Raw genomic sequence first — 20,113 nt, forward strand, 5'->3', positions numbered from 1 at the left:
CCTAGAAAACTTTCAGCTTTCAAACTGAAATTCCCTACCACTGCTCACTCTTAAAGACTCAGTTCTTGGTGAAATTACAAGGTGCTTGCTTTGTTTATTTAAGATAATAAGAAGCTAAAACTGAAGCAAAAGCACCTATTAGGGTTTTTTTGGGTTTTTTTTTTTTTTACTATTAAATGAGAAAAATTGAATAATATTTGGAGCAACTGTTACTCCTCAGAAGTTTACCACAGAAGGAGGTATTTTGTCACAGAATAATTCTGCTAGAGACTTCTGCAAGTACACATTAATGCATTTTGCTCAAGGCCAGACAAGTCATCAGAGGCAGGTCAGGATGCATGTTCCAGTGTTCCTGACTTCCCATGTTGGTTGACCTGTTTATAACAAAGTTTATTTGTTGATGCAAAGACTACCTTTTTTTGAATGAATCCTGACTGAAGTGTTGCTCCTGTAATTGTGGTAGTTCAGCAGGTGTATAGTACCACCATTTACAAAGTTTGCAATGCAAGATTCACAATGTCTGTAACTAGGAAGTACCAAAGGGATAAGGTTGTACATAAAAAGCTTATTTTTTCCTTTCCCATGGAAGTAGGACATGAATGAACTGCACAGGATCTATAGCTACATGAGAAGATTTCAATATTATTATGTTTGCTCTCAGATTATGGAAGTCTCGGGGTCTCCAGAGACATTAAACCATATTTTGGAGAAATGGTTTCTGACAAGCCATTGCTCTCTGCAGAGAGGGTGCACTGAGGCCAACTTGCCCAGTGGTGCTGGTATTTGCTGCTGGGTTTTCCACTAAGCAGTTTGCTGATATGTTAAATGTGTTTCTGAATAATTTTCTGACCAGTGAAGTGTTTTATTTTTGTTTTCTTTCTGAAAAAAAAAATACTGTAGAAGAATTTAGGAGTCTTTTTATTCCTTCCTACAGAAAGAAATGAAAACCCTATCCATGCTATAGAGTAGTCTATATTCCAAGAAGCATATATAGGAGATAAAAATCACACCTGCTATGTGGTATACCTTCTTAATATTCTACTCAACATCTATATAATGCAATTTATTTAGTCCCTATTAGGTGGTATAAGACAAACGTAATTCTGGGGAAAATGTTCAAAAGCGCATAAATGGCAGAGAAGACAAAATCTTATTTTAACTTTAGGTTTCTTAGATACTGCAATAAAGAGTGAAAAAACCTATTTAAAAATATGTCCCATTTACATTTTTAAAAAAAGTTATTATCTAGCAATATAGTTTATATTCTGCCAATCTCCATAGTACAATGAGTTCAATAAAAAAAAAGCAAAATGTACTTTTAAAAATCCCCCATGAGATGTCAAACTAAGTAGGAAAATAGAAGGATGTGATTATGTGGCATTATTTCAAACACTGGCACTTACTGATAAAGAGCCATTATAATCCCCTCTGGAAAACTCTTCTTATTCTCTCCGTGCTGATAAACTGGGCCCAGCCTGGAATCTGGCAGACCAAAGACCAAGATCACCGAAACCCACCTTTATGTCTCTCCTCCTCTCATCTCTCCCCCGAGTGTTACGTGCTTTGGATGCTGCATGACATGAGAAGGTTGGTTCCATACTCCATGTATGACTGGGTCACTGCCACCACAGAAAGAAGTTTGACTGTAATCAGCTGTGACTTGAATGCCCTCCCTGGTGAGCTGGGAGTTGGGCTGCCTGTGTCCTAGTGATCTTTAGATAGTAGCCAAAAGCAGGCTGGCTGCTGCTGGTGTCATCCCACCAATTCAGGATATTTAACCCAGATACCCGAGTTAGGAGCGTGGTTGCTCCAAACTTCATCTGTAGTCAAGAGAGAGACAGGTAGACACTTGGTGAAAATGAATCAGATAATTTTCATCACTGATGTGTTTTAATTAATGCCAACCTCATTCTCCCCATGAGTCAGGAGAAGCAACACCCAATAACACCACAGGACAAGGCCCAGCTTTTGGGTTGAATCCAACAACTTTCTTCACACTTCCTGTACAGCCCCAAAAGGGGTGTGGGAAGAGTTAATCCATTTATCACAGCCATGTATCCAAATTCATGCAATACTTTTCTCCTTAAGTTAATGGGGAACTTCTGATCTCAATTTAAAGTAGAAATTAAGACCAGACTGGGGAATACTTAATGCTTTGTGTAGCCACCATTTAATGATAAAATGAGGCTGTTTAGCCTCCTTAGCTTCATCTCTCTGACTTCACTTCACACTTGCCAGTAGCTCGGTGAGAATTTAATGTAGCTATCTGGGTTTTAGGCTAGCTTCCTTGCTGTCTGTCAGTCCTCCCACAGAAGTTTTTCAATGTTAGCCACTTTCAACTAGATTTTGCCAAGGCAAAAAGATCTCAAAGATTACTAAATTTATAAAAATAGGCTGCCAGTCAAGTACAGAAAACCTGCTAATACTCACACTGAGAAAAAAACTTCATCGTTAGTTCAACCCTTGTTAGGCATCAGAGCTCTTAGGGACGCCAAGGCAGGTGGTAATTCATGCTGCCATGACCACATGTGTAGCAGTATCCTGCATCAGCTAGTTTAAAGCAAGCTCCTGTACTGGGTCCGGCTGGTACAGGCTTAATTTTCTTCATAGCAGTCTGTATGGTGCTGTGTTTTGGATTTGTGACTAAAACAGAGTTGATAACGCACCAGTGTTTCATCTCTTGCTGAACAGTGCTTGCACGGTGTCAAGGCTTTCTATTTCTCCCACTCTGTCTGCCCCCCCAGAAAGAAGGTTGGGGGTGTGCAAGAAGTTGGGAGGGCATGCAACCAGGACAGCTGACCCAAACTGACCAAGGGCATATTCCATGCCATATAACATCATGCTCAGCAATAAATCCTGGGAGGCTGTTGCTCGGAGACTGGCTGGGCATCCGTCTGCTTGTAGGAGGTGGTGAGTGAGTGCTTTTGTATCAGTATTTTTTTTTCTTTCTTTCAGATATTAAGCTGTTTTTGTCTTGACCCATGAGTATTTTTCTTGCTTTTGCTCTTCCTAGTCTCTCCCCCACCCTGCTGGGTGTGGGACTGAGTGAGCGTTTGGGTGGGGACTTAGTTGCTGGCCAGGGTCAACGCACCACATTAGTCTACATCTATATGAGGTCTACCAATAGCAGTATAGATGAACCTTGAGGATAAAGAACTGAAACACATTTGGCAAACAACTAACTTACCAGACTGGAGGTATTCAAACCCATCAAGCTCCCAGATTCATTGAACATAGCAGATTGACAGTACTGTAAAGTAGTAAAAAAATGCTCTTGAAGCACTTGGAGAAAACATTTATAACAGAATACAAATGTGTACAGGGATGATTACCAAAGGATGTTCCTGTACTTGCTCACTTTGCAGTAACTTGCTTGTATCCTGAGAGCCACAGCAGCTAGCCCTGTATAAATGCAGAAACTGAGAAAAATAAAGTCAGAAAGAAAGTGTAGACACCTCATAAATTGGAAGTGCATCATTTGGAAACAAGGTGAAGAAGGCTGTGGGTGAGGTAGACCACTGTAAGATGATTATGAATTGCCAGCATGATGTGTCTGTGAACAATGTGTTGTGATCTGGCATGTGTCTGAAGTGTTTCCAATAGAGACACAGAGGCATCAATGCCACAGAAGGTGGCGGTGCAACTATACCTGCTGTTGTATGCAAAAGTGCATCACTTGTAATTGAAAAAAGGTGAAGTAAAATTGGAATAACTTGATTCTAGGACGTTTAGAGAAATGTTGATCCAAACTTTTAAGCTTGGCCTATTAAGCCTGATAAAACAAATGGAGTGGAAATACGATTGCTGTCTACTCCATCCAATCAGGGAAAAAAGGGAATAGGAAACTTAAACAGGAAAAAGAAAACCTTAAGCTTACAAATGATATTGATATAATGAGAAATAATTATAAGGTGGCCATTAATACCTCGGAATGAAAAGGTTTCTCATCACTAGCAGTCAGAATCAGATTCCAGAATTGCCTTGCCATGAAAGTAAGTGGGACTTAAAAATTGCTTGCCACAGCACTCTGTAAATTTATGGAAAGACTTACACAACAAGGTACCTGTGATGGTAGGCTGGACACAACAAACTAACAAAACCCTTCTACTCCTGAGATCTTAATATCACGAAAGGGAAAGAAATTAGGTGGTGTTAAGTATCAGGAAGACCTCCTGGCATGGAGATCTGTCTGGTAATGTCAAAGGAAGCTGCTGGATCTGCGACAATGACTGCATTAATAAGAAAGGCTTCTGGATCTCTCTCTCTTCCTGCAAGCAATTAAATAATTGATTGAATAGTTCTCAAAGCTGGAATTTTCATTTGGGAGTAGGCCAACACAATGCTGTAGGAACATATATGAAGGGACCTCATAAGATGATCTTACCTGTCAAAGCCTACTGCTTGTAAAAATAGTGCTTTCTTCCATAGTGGGGTGAAGGCAATAAGAAACAATAGGTTTCTTTGGACCAAGCGGTGCTGCATAATAATAAGTATACATCATTTATCTGAGACTTGCTAGAGCTCTGCTAAGGCCTTTTAAAATAGAATACAAATATTTAAATAAACAGAACTAGCAAAATAGTACGACGTATATATTTTTGCTGGAAATGTAACAGAAAAGCAACACTGGGTGCACTCATTACAAAGGGCTCTGGATTATTGACTTTTTTGGCTTTTGAAGGAGCAAACGTATTGATTTAAAGTTTCTCAGGGCCAGATTTTTCCATACTGCTCAGCATCCAGAATCAGAGAAGTTGTTTCAACTGTTCTCTTTTGTATGTATATGTGCACTACCTTTGCTTAGAGACCGAAAAGAAGGTATTTTTTTTCAAAGTACATCTGATGGTGATCTTTGACAACCTGGCCTTTTTTTGGGTTCCTGAGTGGGAGCTGGGCACTTACAAATATCAAACTCTGAGTATGAGAGCAATCTGTACCCCAGCTCACCCAGATGATGATACAGTTTATGCGCAAGCAGTTGGACTGCCCCAGCCATCGCTCATCGCAGGTGTCTATTGGAATGGGCCCTTCCTGAGGAGGGAAGGGGCTTATGGGTTTTTCTAGACTGGCAAAGGTCCTAAAAAAATAGTGCAGTATATAATGGCATAAATAAATATGTAAATTTGCTGATCTACAGCTTACTTTATATACCACACTGGTCTACCAAGCTGGTATACTGTATTGGGTAGGCCTGTGGTATAGCTGTACTGGAACAGCAAGAAAAGTAGGCTTTCTGTTGTGTAGAATTGGCTTTATATTTTCATTTATTCAATTCTACCCCGAAGCTTACACAATAAAGAGGACTAAAAATGAAATGCCACTGATTGTTTTTAACTTGTGCACGGTAAATGTCACATGAGAAGAGATTACTAGTTCAGGAGAAGATATCCTACCACGCAGGAGCTTATTGCTAGCACTCATTTGAAGCCTGTGTTTGCTTTCTGTAAAATCCAACAGCATGAGGCAATAGGCATAGCCTTGATCATTGTAGTTTTGAAATAAAATAAGGACCTGAGTGATTACAACGCAGCTAATAAGCACCTTAATATTCGCTAAGCAAAGCCTGAGTAACATTTTGGTATAGTGTTAGATTCAGTTACATCACTGCTAAAACTTACAAGCTCGAATCAGAATTGATTTCACCTTCATTAACTGACTGATTTTAATGTAAATATCACAGTCATTTTTGCCTCTGAGAAGCAGATTTAAAAAAAAAAGCAAATGCAGCATTTGTTGTATCACTGAGCACTTGAAAAATGTCAGTGTAGCTTAGTGAGGTAGTTTGGTTTTTCTGCTTTTTAACTCCATCAGCTGTGGAACACATGGACTTCAGCTATTCATTAAAAAAATTTCAAACCCTTTTACCATATTGTGATGTCTTTACTTTGGAAAAGAACAGTGCAGGGCTTTCCAGGTTTAGCTTCCAGGCATAAACAAACTCAGTTGGCCGAACCTATTCAGAAGCATTTAGCATCCATTCCAAGAAAAACATAATATTGGCCCCAACAGAAGTAGTGTCTGAATACTATTTCATTTTATTGATTGCCGCTTTTCATTTTAACACTATCTTTTGATCATTACTTAAGGTCTTCATCCAGCCAGTTTTTGGCCTGGTAACCAGCAGATGAAGTTGGCAGGCTGTTGAGATTACTGTTTATAAGGCAGACAATACAATCATGTACCAAGTAAGAATGAGTGTATAGTGTGTTGATTCAGCTGTACTTAACTAAAGGTTTTTAAAACAACTCTGACATCAGTGCTTGATGGATTTTAGTTTGCACTAAAATGAGGTGGAGAGAGTGGGCATGAATGCGTTTTGTAGATGAAATATTCAACTAACAAAGAGACAAAAAGGAAACTGGGACATCAAGTTCTCCCAGAGATCTCCTATGTACTGCTAAAAAGTTGAACTAAATGGTGTTTTCAAAGTCTCTAAATTAGCCTTCTCCCAGTGAAGCCAGCAGTAAAATTCCCAGTGGTTGCAAAGGATGTCAGGTTAGGTCACTGTTCTTTAGGCCACCAAAATTCCTACCTTTTTTTAATTGTATTATTTCTTTGTGTCCCTAATGTCATACTGCTGTCCTCTGGACCTTAAACTTCAAACTTGCTTCCTGCTTCCCTGAGCTTGTGTCACCACTGTGCCACGATGCAGGTGGCCTTAGCTTTGGTGCAGCCACAGATTTCCCTGGTTGTGAGGTAAGGGCTGGTGTGCATTTGAGTGGTTGCCTCCATATAGTCTGGTTGTGCTCTCTGGACTGAATTCCCTGACCGCAAAATACAGATAATGGCACTTCCCTGCCTGCATGGATTATGTGGATTCCTCAAGCTTTCTAGGGATACAAGCCAAAAAGTAATGTAACAGGTGATGTCTTGCTGCATATTTTATCTACTGGCATAGACCCCATTACTCCATTATTCAGAAAAATGGAGACACAGACAAGAAAAACAGATTAAAAGCAAAGAAAAAGCACCATTAATAATAATGAAGAAATGGCATATGACCTGATTTCTAAAAAAAAAAAAAAAAAAAAAAAAATCCCTGCAGATACACAAACCACTACATTAAAAATGATTCTCCATATGATTAAATGAGCTTCTCTCAACTTGCCTACCTTACTGCTTGCTTAAAGCCACTTACATTTTTTCCAGTCTGCACATATTTACCCAGAATATGACAAGGGACTATTCAGTGCATGTACTCTAGTAGTTCCTAGACAATCGAGTTGAAAACTGCTAGGGCATTCACTATCTGAAGAGCAGCCACAGCTGGAAATCAGTAGGTGATACACAAGGGGAAGCACACAGGCAAACACATACACAAATAAACATAATAGGAATCAGTAGGCAAACATGTTTGAAAGAAAAGGGAGAAGTGTTTTTCTAAATTTGCTAATTAGAGATAGAAATATTTCCTTACAAACTGTAATCAAGTCAGATAAAATGTAAAGTGGTAAATTTGTCTCTTTTTGCTGAATCACTGCCAATGTTGTGCTGCCAGATACATCTGGGTGAAGTTGCTGAAGGACCATCAGGAGCAATTAGACATGGGGTTTCCTTCTTCTGGCAGCTTTGGGCCGGTGCTGTCTTCAGGCTTTTCTGTTGCTTGAAGGGGAACTGAAGGAAACACAACAAATTTGCTGCCTGGGAACAAAATCTAGTTGTTAAGAGCTATACTGCAGCTCTCCATCTCTTGTGTAGGGTTTCTGTAGATCAGCCATCACCATACTAGTCAAGCGCCGAATCAGATAAATTAAGTCAGCATGGCGCTAACCAATCTTCGGAGTTGATAGTACACTTTATCCTTCCTATCTTGCTGCAAGTGTTGTTTATTGAGCTTACTGTACCCAAAGGTTTTGTAGTGGTTTGAGCAGCACAATGAACATGAGGAACATAGCAGTTGTTACCTTAAAGTGTGAGAAAGTTTGGCACAAAGGGCTGAATCTTTCCAGTCTTCCAGAGCAGCAGAATCTCTTGGAATCTGGCCTCTCACCTCCAAGTGCCTCAGGTTCCCCTCCACAAATGCAAATGTTAATTCAGTTTACATGACCTACAGGGTCTTTGTTACCATAGCTTTGTTGCCACAGCTTGTTACCAAAGCTTTGCTACCATACCGTTTTGCACTATAGATGGTACCTTACTATTCATATGCAAAAAGCAAACCCCACTGCTTGCTGTCCTTTGAAAGGGTGACTTTTATTTCCCAACAGCGGTGTAATGTTTCTTCTGGAGTGCCATTTACTGATTTTTTTTTTTTAAAGTGTACATTTTAAAATGAAATTATTTGGCTTGCAGTTTGCAATGAGATAAGGCAGACATATAAATGATTTTTTAGTCAAAGTCATGGCTCCCAAAGTATTGTTTATGCTAAGCTTTGAGATATGCTTTTTCCTGAGGGAGCCAAGCTGTTATATATTTTCTTCTTAATCTACTTGGTATTCAGATTTCACTGCCAGCTGGAATTAAACATTAGAGATTTTCATTGTTGTTATAGAGCTGAATTATTATAGAGATAATTATTATTGAATATTTCAGCATACATCCTGTACTTAATCCATTTAACACACACTAAGACGAGCCCAGATTGCAGTACCAAGAACAAGTCTGTAATTGTTTTAATCTGAAAGATGAAGAAGGTTCAAGGTAAAGAGAATTCAATTAACAAAGGCAAACCTAGATGTGAAAAGAGACAGCCTTCTTTTTTTCTTTATATCACCATAATAAATCATCTTCTTAGAACATACAGTTAAATTTCAGTGTTTCCAGAGTGTATTGTCAGTAGAGAACATAAACCCACAAGCTCTTGAAAACTTTGCATTTGCTTATACCCTCAGGTTGGTTTCCTTCTTGTTTCGTGCTTAAGTCCTGTTTCTTTTCATTACCCCCATGGCTGTTCAGGACCACTTCCAGAGACGTGTGTGCCGACCCACAAGGCTGGCTTCATGGATGCTAGCAAGTAATGCCAGTTCCTAAGTTTTAAAAAAAGGAAGACTCCCTTCTCCATGCCAAAAACAGAGCCAAGAGCGTGTGGGAGCTCTGCAGTCCTGTTGGTCCTGTCAGGAGCCGCACCCTGTCTCGGGCAGGGATGTTGCCATCACGCCTCTAGCCATGACCAATTGTTCTTCAAACTCAGTAGGCCCTACCATACACATGTGCAACAGGTCTCTGCGCGAGCCTCTGAGGCTACTGAACCAACTGATAGCTAAAGTTGGGTAAGATGAATTCCACGCTGATATTTCAGAGCTGAAACAAGAGGAACAGTCTGAATAGACACTGAAGACTTGGTTTGTTCTGTTTTGGCTTGTTTCAAATTACAATATCAATTAGGGTTTTTTTCTTAAGTTTTAGATTTTTTTAAAAAGGCATTTTCCATGCAAAAAAAATTATCAGTGTAGAAAATTTTAGGTCCAATTCACACATCTCTATAGGAATTCCAGCATTCTTACAGTGTCAGCAGAGCATTAATCCTGATTTTTAATGCCCTTTGAAACCATGAGAATCTCACTGTAAACAGAAATCAGGTTTATAGCCTGTACCATCTCAAACTTTGTGCGTGTCTGCGTACAGATGTATATGTATTAACATGGAGAAGATCGGGACATGTTCTATTAAAATCTGCAGGGTACACATTTTTTTTCTGGCAGGGTGTAAATCTAGGCTGTGTGAAGAAACCCTATGTGACAAGGGCCTATAAAGTCAGTCTCTAAAAGTGTATGATCTTGAGTCAGTTCTTTATTCTCCTTTCCTGCCCTTGCTTATGTCTTCGATGAATGCTCATATCCCATCCTCTGACAAGTTCTTCCCAAGAAAGAGTTGTTCCTATTCTAGCCGTATAACTCAAGCCTGCCATGGTTTGCCCAGGCCAGAAGGAAACACAGGAGCTGATCTATAGTCCATTGACTTCAATGGACCTTGTTCCAGGGGCATAAATTACATGTTTTTACGTGACAATTAAAACATTAACTTGTTAGGACAGGATCTAGCTCAGTGAAACTGCCTATATTGGGTTTGTGTGGCAAGGTTTTTGGTAGCAGGGGGGTTACAGGGGTGGCTTCAGTGAGAAGCTGCTAGAAGCTTCCCCCATGTTCGACAGAGCCAATGCCAGCCAAGGCTGAGCCCATCAGCAATGGTGGTAGCACCTCTGGGATAACAGATTTAAGAAGGGGAAAAAAAAAGTTGCTGCACAATAGAAACTGCAGTTGGAGAAAGGAGTGAGAAGATGTGAGAGAAACAACCCTGCAGACCCCAAGGTCAGTGCAGAAGGAGGGGTAGGAGGTGCTCCAGGCGCTGGAGCAGAGATTCCCCTGCAGCCCATGGGGAAGACCATGGTGAGGCAGGCTGTCCCCCTGCAGCCCATGGAGGTCCATGGTGGAGCAGATATCCACCTGCAGCCCGTGGAGGACCCCACACCGGAGCAGGTGGGTGCCCGAAGGAGGCTGTGACGCTGTGGGAAGTCCGCAATGGAGCAGGCTCCTGGCAGGACCTACAGATCTGTGGAGAGAGGAGCCCATGCTGGAGCACGTTTTCTGGCAGGACTTGTGACTCCGTGGGGGACCCACACTGGAGTAGTCTGTGCCTGAAGGACTGCAGCCCGTGGAAGGGACCAATGCTGGAGCAGTTCATGAAGAACTACAGCCCATGGGAAGGACCCACATTGAAGAAGTTTGTGGAGGACTGTCTCCCATGGGAGGGACCCCATGCTGGAGCAGGGGAAGAGTGTGATGAGTCCTGCCCCTGAAGAATGAAGTGGCAGAGACAACGTGTGATGAACTGACCGTAACCCCCATTCCCCATCCCTCTGCGCCGCTGGAGGGGGTAGGTAGAGAATCCGGGAGTGAAGCTGTGCCCAGGAAGAAGGGAGGGGTGGAGGGAAGGTGTTTTGAGGTTTGGGTTTATTTCTCATTACCTTATTCTGGTTGATTAGCAATAAATTAAGTTAATTTTCCCCAAGTCGAGTCTGTTTTGCCCGTGACGGTAATTGGTTGAGTGATCTCTCCCTGTCCTTATCTCAACCCACGAGCCCTTTGTTATATTTTCTCTCCCCTGTCCAGCTGAGGCAGGGGAGTGATAGAATGGCTTTGGTGGGCACCTGGCATCCAGCCACGGTCAACCCACCACACTGCCTTACAGTGAACAGGTTTTCTTCCTCTGTAAGAGAGACACTGAAAAAAAAGGGGGGGAGGGGGAAGAGATTCAGACTTCTTTTATTCCAAATGTTTGTGGATATGAAAAATAGTAATGAGCTCCCATGTAACACACTATCAAAGTAAAATTAAGCATTGTGATTTTTTCCTTAGCCTGTTGGCAGCAAGCCATATAAATTATAAAATAGACCCAGGTATAGGAAATCAAGTCATGAAATAACCAGAGTTCACAGTAAAATATCCTCATTAAGATAATGTACTTAAATGAGCTACATTGCAGCATTCTATTGCACCCTTACACTTTAATGTAGCTACTTCTGCATACATTTTAGTTCACCAGTGCCAAAAAGGAAAATGACCTTTAAGAAATAGCCATTGTCCTCTCGTTGCCACTTCCTTTCTCTCTCATTTTCTTAATTCTACCAGTTCAGTCTCTCATTTTTGGTACCTCATGCCTTCATCCCTTTGTTTCCTCAGACTTTTAATGTCACTTCCAGCTGAGACAGATGAACACTCCACTGCTTTTAGCAATTCAACATTTTTGTAGTGAGCCTAGGATTTCTTTATACCTCAAGCTTTTTGCTCTGCACTGACTGATACAAGGCATACCCATATTTTCAGGACTCTACAGTCATGGCATACAAAATATTAATTCAATTTGATAAAAGAAGTCCATGGCCCTGGAATTTATTTTGTGCCAATAGTATGTTTCAATCAAAGGGGTAGCCTCTCAGCTGGGAGTTTGAATCAGTCAAGTAAATGCATGACCCACCCGACAGCTCTGTACTTACTTACTTTGTATTCAAATGAAAAAAGAAATACAGTTTAAAATTTTGACCACTTTATTTATTGTGCGTTTTTTTCCAAAACTGAATTGTGCAAATCCTTACATGGCATGTTGGATGTGGACAGTACCCATTTCATTTCAGACTAAGACAGCAATGTAAAGCACACCAATCAGTAAGGTTGTTCAGGCTTGGAATTGCTAGTAAGCTTTACTTACTGTGTTAACCTTGTAAAATGAAAAATGTCTCTCTGCCCTACGCTGATTGAGCTGTGAATGTATTTTCAGAAATATACCCATATTCTAATTCAACTTAGGAGAATGATGATAGAGAAAACCCCTGAGAAGTCTCCTCCTGCCTCCCTTTGCCGTGCCCAAAGTCTTGCTGTAAGCACACGAAAAATGAAGCCCCGTGAGTCTAGCTTGCACAACACTTAATTGGATCCAGTCGCCACTGCAACAACAGCCATAGTTAGAGCTGAAACTGCATCCTTAACTAATCTTCCAATGGTAACAAAGTCTGTAATGAGTATGCAGGCAGGTTTCGTGTCATATGTTACAAATACACAAGCACAAATATGGCATAAAGCTGGATGTTTCTATGAGAATTTTGTTTGAAAGCAAGACCCCCCCAGAAAGCCTGTTAGGAAGGAACCCTGAGAAAACACTGAAGAGCCACAGTCTTCCCTCTGCCAAAAAAGCTGTTAAGAAACGCTGCCTCAAAATAAAAAATTGTGCTGAATGAGCAAAGGAGTGGTCAAAGAAAAAACAGCTGATACAGGGAACATCCTCCACCCCCCTTGATGCTCACGTACTCACACACACATGCAGGCTGCTCACTCTTGCAAGAGTTACAGATTCCTGACTATAAATGTCAAGCAAAGTTCCTCATGGTAACCCTGTCTGCATTCTGTGCTGACAAGCTGCACGAGTTCAGAAAGGTGTAATTTACCCCTCTTTGTACCATGATAAGCATTAAACAATTACTCTTTTTACTTAGTGGATTTAAAACCCTTGGCATAACTTCAATGTGATTTTGGTATGATTGCATGCGCAAGAAAGCAGAAAACAACAAACTGGGCCAACTTCTGAACTCCGTGTCCCTGAAACCACTGGGAGTTCAGAATTTGGCCCTGATGAAAACAAGCTTTAGCAGCAACAGGAGCTGGCCTCAGCAGCACTAGTCAAACCAGTGATCTCCCATGCAGGTTCTGTTCCACTCCAGGCCACAGTTCCAGCACCACTCAAATCTGCACTGCGGGCGAGGACATTTCATGTGCATGCAGCCACCTGCAAAATAGCAACAGAATGGCTTTGGTACTTGGCAAAAACTTAGAGACGTTAATCAACAATTAACAGTGTTAAAATCAACTTTCTTGGGTGTTCATTTACTAAGCAAGTAGAATATTTAATAAAAGAGGAGTACAAACGTGAAGAATATTTTTCCTAGGCTTTCTAAAACTTGCTACTCCCTCTCTTATTGCAGTGTAATGTGCTGGTCTCACTTGAGGGACTGCAGGAGTAGGAGGAAATTAGAAGAGACTGTGCAAGGGATTGGGAAAAGAGATGACAGCCTGTGGCCTCTCGAAGCAGTCATGGTGGTGTCTGCTCAAGGATACTCTACCCTAGTCCAGCTGTGAGCCAGAAGATGAACAAAATTCAATTCTTTTTTGAATTTGGATTCAACAACTGAGAGATTTGCAAAGAGAATAAATCGGGAGATACAGCCTTTGGTGGCTGACTGCTGATTATATCAAAATGACATTAGTAATTTAAGCTGATTTGACCTTCTTAGTATCTGAAGCAGCCTTTTGATCGCATCAATGTTTCCTGTGTGTTGGGTTTCTTACTTGTCCATACTGCGAGAGCAGCTTTAATCCCTCTGCTCCCAACCTTGATCAAATGTTTATTTTGTGATATATAAAACATTAACATTGTCAAAGGTCATTACAGAAATACACTTCAAATGGAAATTATGTTGCTTAGCACACAAAGAGATCTCTTGTATAATTCAAACTGAAAGAAAAGCATGCAGTACGAAGAAATGCTGAATTGTCATCTTGGTTTGACTCCAGATGGTGATAGGAGGTACACGTAGTGTGTGTACCCTACTGTACACCCTGCTACCCTTACACCACCTTTTTTTAAATGCCACTCCAGAATGATTCTCAGAAGGTAAAAACAGCAGGAGACACAAGAACTGGTTTGTTAAAATAAGCCTGTCTGCTTCATCTGACCGAGAGAGAAAACCAGCTGTGATGGCAAGGTCTATTTGTCAGTTTATATCTTTGTGTAAGAGATGCAATTCGCCAGACATTTTTATCTTATTTAAATGTAAGTGTACCAATGGCCAGCCTCCATGTTACACTTTACTTAAGGTTTAGATCCAACCCTCTCTTACGATTTGTATTAAACCATCACTGGGTAAAACACATCTCAGTTCTGGTGCAGGACCCAACTCCCAATAGGCACCCTCTGTCAAACATGTACTCTACCTGCTAAGCTACATAAATCCTGTTATTCTCTGCTACACGGCAGCTGAGATCAGCAGTCAGAGTGGAGAGTGTCTCAAGCAACGTGGCCTACAGCTTTGTGAGTACAGCAGTCCTCTGAGAGACGTGGATGTGTGTTTAAACTCACTCAGCCTAGGAATTGAGCTGTGGGAAAGTGTTTCGCTCTTTCACTTTGGCTATTACAGAAAAGTTATTGGCATATAGAAGTATTCTACAATGCCTATAGCTACAAAGGCTATTATAGAAAAGGTACTGACATAGAGAAATATAGGCTATTATGGAAAAGTTATTGGCATTGTCACTGTCCCTTGTAAAGGACAGTGTCTGCAGAAACATTTTGGGGAGGGAAGGCAGAATTATCCTCTTGTGTGTAGTCAGTGTACTCCTCCCAAATGAGGACTGTTGGCAGACTTCGGTGTACAGTTGTCAGCCTCTTGACGCCAGCTGTACTTAGGCAGAAGTGAAGTGCTCCTTTCAGTTTACAAATGCCAGCCTAGAAGCTGGCACGTGCAGTACCCATGACCAGTGAGGAAAGCAAGCACTGCACTTTTTAAGCTTCACACCTTAATTTGCAGAATCACAGAATCACTGAGGTGGGAAGGTACCTTTAAAGTTAGCTGGTCTAACCCCCCTCTGCTCAAAGCAGGGTCACCTAAAGTAGGGTGCTCAGAGTTGCATCCAGTGGGGTTTTGAATGTATCCTAGAATGGACATTCTTTCTGGGCAACCTGTTCCAGTCTTCATCCACCCACACAGTAAAAAGCATTTTCTTATGTTTAAATGGAATTTCCTGTGTTTGAATTTGTGCCCATTGCCTTCTGTCCCTTCAGTGGGCACCACTGAGAAGAGTTTGGTTCTGTCTTCTTTGCTCCCCCCATCAAGTATTTATTTATCCAGTTCTTTTATCATCTTTGTAGCCCTTCACTGGACTCGCTCCAGTCCATGTCTCTCTTGTCCAGGGGAGCCCAGAACTGGACCCATCACTCTGGATGTGTCTCACCAGTGCTGAGCAGTGGGGAAGGATCATCTCCCTCAACATGCTGGTGATGCTCTTCCTAACATAGCCCCAAGATGCAGTTGGCTGCCTTTGCTGCAAGGGCACATTGCTGGCTCATGTTCAACTTATAGTCCACCAGGACACTCAGGTCCTTTCCATCACATTGGCCCTTAACCTATACCGGTGCATTTCCCTTTGTTGAACTTTGTGAGGTTTCTCTCAGCCCATTTCCCAGCCTGTGGCAGTCCCTCTGAATGGCAGCACAATCAGCCCATTCCAGGGTGTTGAAACATTTCTAGCCTGCTGCCGTGGCTTTGGCATTTTGCATGATGAGGCACTATCCTGACAAGGGTCAGGCTATAAGCAAGGAAAGTTTTTTTTCCTGCTTATTATCCATTTTCAAAAAATATTTTCTTTCAAAGATAAAAAGTATATGGTCTTTATTTCCTTCTTGGTACATTGGGGATTTTTACAAGCAACTTCCCTAAACATTAGTGGGAGTTGTGGAAATGGTGTCAAAAAGGGATATCCTCTTTGTGACAAGTGAGAACTGCCTGTAATTTAACAGTAAAGATTTTGTAGCAGAGTCTAAGAGAAAATAAAGGTCCTAGCACTGCTTCAAGCCTGACCAGAAGTTTTTTTTATTTGGCTATGCACAAACTGTTAAGCATGAATAGTGACGATTATTATTTGCCTATTTCTAATCCAGTTCAAACTTCTGGTTTCCAGCCTGTTTTACAAGTCTGTAAATAATTTCTTTGACCTACCCCTCTGTTATCTCTCTTCTGCTGCCCACCTTGCTCTCTACACTTTGCCAAATCTTGTCTCGCCTTCCCACTCCTGAATTCATGCTTTCTTTCCTTCTGCTTCTTGTGCTTGAAGAAGTCTCCCACTTTCCATCTGCCAACTGCCTTCTTTTCTTTCATCAAACCCCAGATTTCAGCGTTTTGTCCTATTTCTTCCTCAGTAATATTTCTGTGGTATCACTGCTTGAAGTGTTCTCTCTTTGCAGTTTACAGTGTATTATTTGGTGTCTTCAGCGTCCCGTTTGAATAAGTAATGCCACAAAATGGAGAAGCATCCTCTATACTTAATATTCATATAACATTTAGGCAATCATTTTAATATATGTTTTCATTAATGAACATAAATACAATTAAATCTTGGAATAGCATGAACCTATAGGGTATAGCTTATTTACTGTTCCTGTTTCCCATTTTAACCACACCAATGCCAGCAGATTACTTTTCTTCCTACATGGTAAGTATTGATTAGGGCAACCAGTTTGTCAGGACTCACGTTTCTTCCTCTGACTTGCTCTTCTACTGTGGACACGTCACTGGGTTGAGATTAATCTCATCTAAATTCAGCTATATACTGTGTAGACATCTACAGCAGGACTAATTCTCCACATCCCACTTTTAGGTGCGATTCTTCCGCCCTTTAGACATTAGACACATATTCTGTTTCATCATGAGGTGGGTTTTGCCCTACAAATGTCTATTTTTTCCAGTAACAATGGAAAATCTAGACAACTAGCTGGACATTCAGTCATATGAATGCTACATCCAGTGTCTCTCTGTGCCTCATTTTCCTGATCTATAAAGTAGCCAGGTATTTTGTGAGGCTTGATTAGTGGCTTTAGAAAGTGATTTGGATTTAGTGATTTCATGATAATTTAGATAAAGTGACAGAGGGGAGATTCAAGCTCTGTGTGCTCTCCGTCTCTTGGAAAAATAGTGTGCATACGTACGCATGCACATTCATATATTATTATTGTAAAATGAATTTTAAAAGACAGTTAAGATATCTAATAAATTTACCATTTTTTTCTACTGGAATATTGCAGCTGGGGCATGGCTTGGTTGTCTTCTTGATTGTTTCTCTAGATGCCTCTTCCCATCGAGCTTGCATGGCTGCACGTTCATCAACTACGTATCCCTGCAAAGAGAGAGAAGAACCACCTGTCAGCACAATACTGAAAGGCTATGCTGGGACACGATGTCTACATTGAAGCAATAACTATTTACCCACCAGAAACAGACAGGAGTGACTGCAAGGCCAGGTAGGCTGGACTTTGTGAGAGATGCAGAATTTTTGCTTCAAAATGCAAACTGATTTTCTCCCAGTGTGCACGACACGTGTGTTGGGTTAGATCCTGGGCTGCAGAATAGCGCGGGGAGCTGCAGCAGCGGGATTGTGTGCCATCCTGGGGGTCCTTCCTACGTCCAGCTGCAGCACAGGCTGCGTCCTCCCTGCTGCTCCCTGCCCCGAGCAGAAGGCAAAGCCCCCACAGGAGAACACAGGGGGCATCAAGCCGTGCCGCAAATGCACAAAGACAGGTAAAGCAAAAGGTAAGGTGAAGCGGGAGCCAGAGGAACCTGGCTGAGACACTGTAGGTTTGATTCTGCTTCAGGGATTAAAGCGCTTCTTGCAAGAAAAGCAAAACCACCAAGGCAACGCAACACTTGATAATGCAGAATGGTTGGGGTCCCTGGAAGGAAACTGTTTTTTGTAATAAAGCGTACTCCTTTGTTTCGGAGGTCTAGATTTCATTCGAACATAAATCTATATAAATTTAAGAGCCCTGAAGAGGCACGAAGAAGAAACACAAAAATTTTAGAGAAAAAGTAAAAAAAAACCCTCAGTGAACAAAAGCAAGTAGCTCCCCAGATAGGATGACACAGATGGAAAAAGTCATCATGAAGAGTGTTTTAAAAGGGACTCCTGTGTTTGTCCTATTTATGACTGGGACAAAACTATATAATCTACACAAGTGTCCCACTTGGCAATTTCCTACCTAAAATGATAGTACAAGGACAAAAGAGATGGCAGTGCCGTGGGTCATTTCTATCACACAAAGTTGGCAACTATGTGAATAGTAGCTGTAAACAGTGTATGTAGGTTCCAGGCTTGAAGTTCTGCTCTCTCCATTCATATTGTGGTTTTTTTCAAGCACGTAGGAAAATTATGAGCTTAAACTAAATTATATAATTTGTAAAAATTCCCACAACTTCTTTGTGTGTACCTTCTAAGTACCGATAGGCTGTTATGTGGACAGACTTTTCATATTTATTTATATGGATAATTTTTTTATATATTTAGTTCTAATAAGACAGAAAAAGGAAATTGGCCCAACTTTTAAACGTGCAACAGAACCATAACTCCTCTTGATTTCTGCTCAGCTGATACTAACTACTGATAAAACCTGTGAATTGTTGCAATGTCAGTAAGACCTAGATCTTATTTCTTGGCTGAAGTCACCTGAGTTAAAATGGATAACAAAGAGCAACATCTGCAGAAATTAGTTTCCAGCTCATCTGGTGGCCGTTGCAACGTGCATCTTGAAAAAACCATCAGGCTTTTTTAATCAGGAAACCTCAAAAATGTGTTTATGCTATTATTTCTTTTATTTTACTACCTACATCAGTCTCCTCAGCACTTGAATCCCTTTTATTGCTCCTCACTTAATAATTTCCAATTTGCTAATATTTTTGATGTAGAATTGACAAAAGTTGAACAAAGTCTTTCCAGCTGTGTCCTAGAAGTGACTTTTAATTTTGGCATTTTGCTTCTGGAGAGGGAACTCGGCCCTGCACCCTGCTGGATTATTCAGCAATTTGGCAAAAGGATGACCTCTATACAACGGCACATTAGTTAACTTCTGGGAAATAGAAAAAGCTGCTCAGGCTAATAGCAAAAAACCCCCCAAACAACTAGTATATATCTTGCAACACCTTGATCTTTAAGGAACAATGACTTTAGCAAGCAATCTGAGCTAACTCAGAGAGGCCTGAACACAAGATGGGGAGAGTGGGGAACGCTTGACCTGGGCCTCAGTTTGCCCAGTGACAGAAAGAAGGTGATATTAATTTCATCTCATTATAATGGGAGTTATTTACTTAACATCTATACAGATGATTCAAGATGAAAATCATGACAGCAGTGACAAAACATTTCTATTCTTTTCAGAATAATAACTACATGAGAAGACCAGAAGTATTTTTAATTTTCGTAGTCACCCAGAAGAGCATCACAGTGGCTCTGTTTTTGCCAAACAGTCCAAATCCAAACTGCGTGGTTCAGTACTTGGAATCATACTTTTTCCCCATCTTCATGTCTTTGTTGTGCCCTAACAGCAAATGACACTGAGGCAAAATTTCACATGCCAAATTACTAATTTGATTGTATAAAGATATTTTATCTTAGTTCTGAAAACAAATACAAACTTGGGAGAGCTTAGAAACAACTAAAATAAACAACTTCAAACCACACATACGCAATTCACCAAGAAAGAACAAATTGCTGAAAACAGCGGAGTGAATTATTGTATTAATATTTTCCATTGCAAAAATTCTAGCATGAAACAGATGCAGCAGCATGATATTTTCAGCCCATTAGAGCTGAAACATCCCTCCTATGCCCAGTCTTGCTGAATGCTAAGTTAAAATCTTCCTGCTGCAGGAAGCAAATGCAGAGAAATGGTACAGTGATGGAGTCCCTCTGATTCAGTAAAGAAATCACACTGTACTGATCTATGAGCCCCTGGGGTTCATGTGCTTTATTTAGTGCTCCAATACAATGACTGCAAGCATACATATATTTAACTGCATTTTTTCGTCAAACAATAAAGGAAAGGTGTTCCTCATTACCAATGTCTATTTAAATCATGTTATTTC

At 40.9% G+C, this 20,113-nt stretch overlaps 1 protein-coding gene across 1 annotated transcript in view; it reads right to left on the reverse strand.

Annotated features, from left to right (window-relative positions):
- Positions 1 to 13,040: 13,040 nt before the first annotated feature.
- Positions 13,041 to 20,113, reverse strand: part of PRKN (parkin RBR E3 ubiquitin protein ligase) — an 803,180-nt gene continuing 796,107 nt past the window's right edge. The window contains exons 11-12 of the mRNA XM_052784857.1: positions 17,258 to 17,375; positions 13,041 to 13,215 (exon numbers count right to left, since the gene is read on the reverse strand). Of these exons, the coding sequence (XP_052640817.1) occupies positions 13,106 to 13,215; positions 17,258 to 17,375 (228 nt within the window). The 3' untranslated portion in view covers positions 13,041 to 13,105. The remainder of the gene's footprint in view (positions 13,216 to 17,257; positions 17,376 to 20,113) is intronic.

Source organism: Harpia harpyja, chromosome 4, assembly GCF_026419915.1.
Source record: "Harpia harpyja isolate bHarHar1 chromosome 4, bHarHar1 primary haplotype, whole genome shotgun sequence".
Classification (NCBI taxonomy): domain Eukaryota; kingdom Metazoa; phylum Chordata; class Aves; order Accipitriformes; family Accipitridae; genus Harpia; species Harpia harpyja.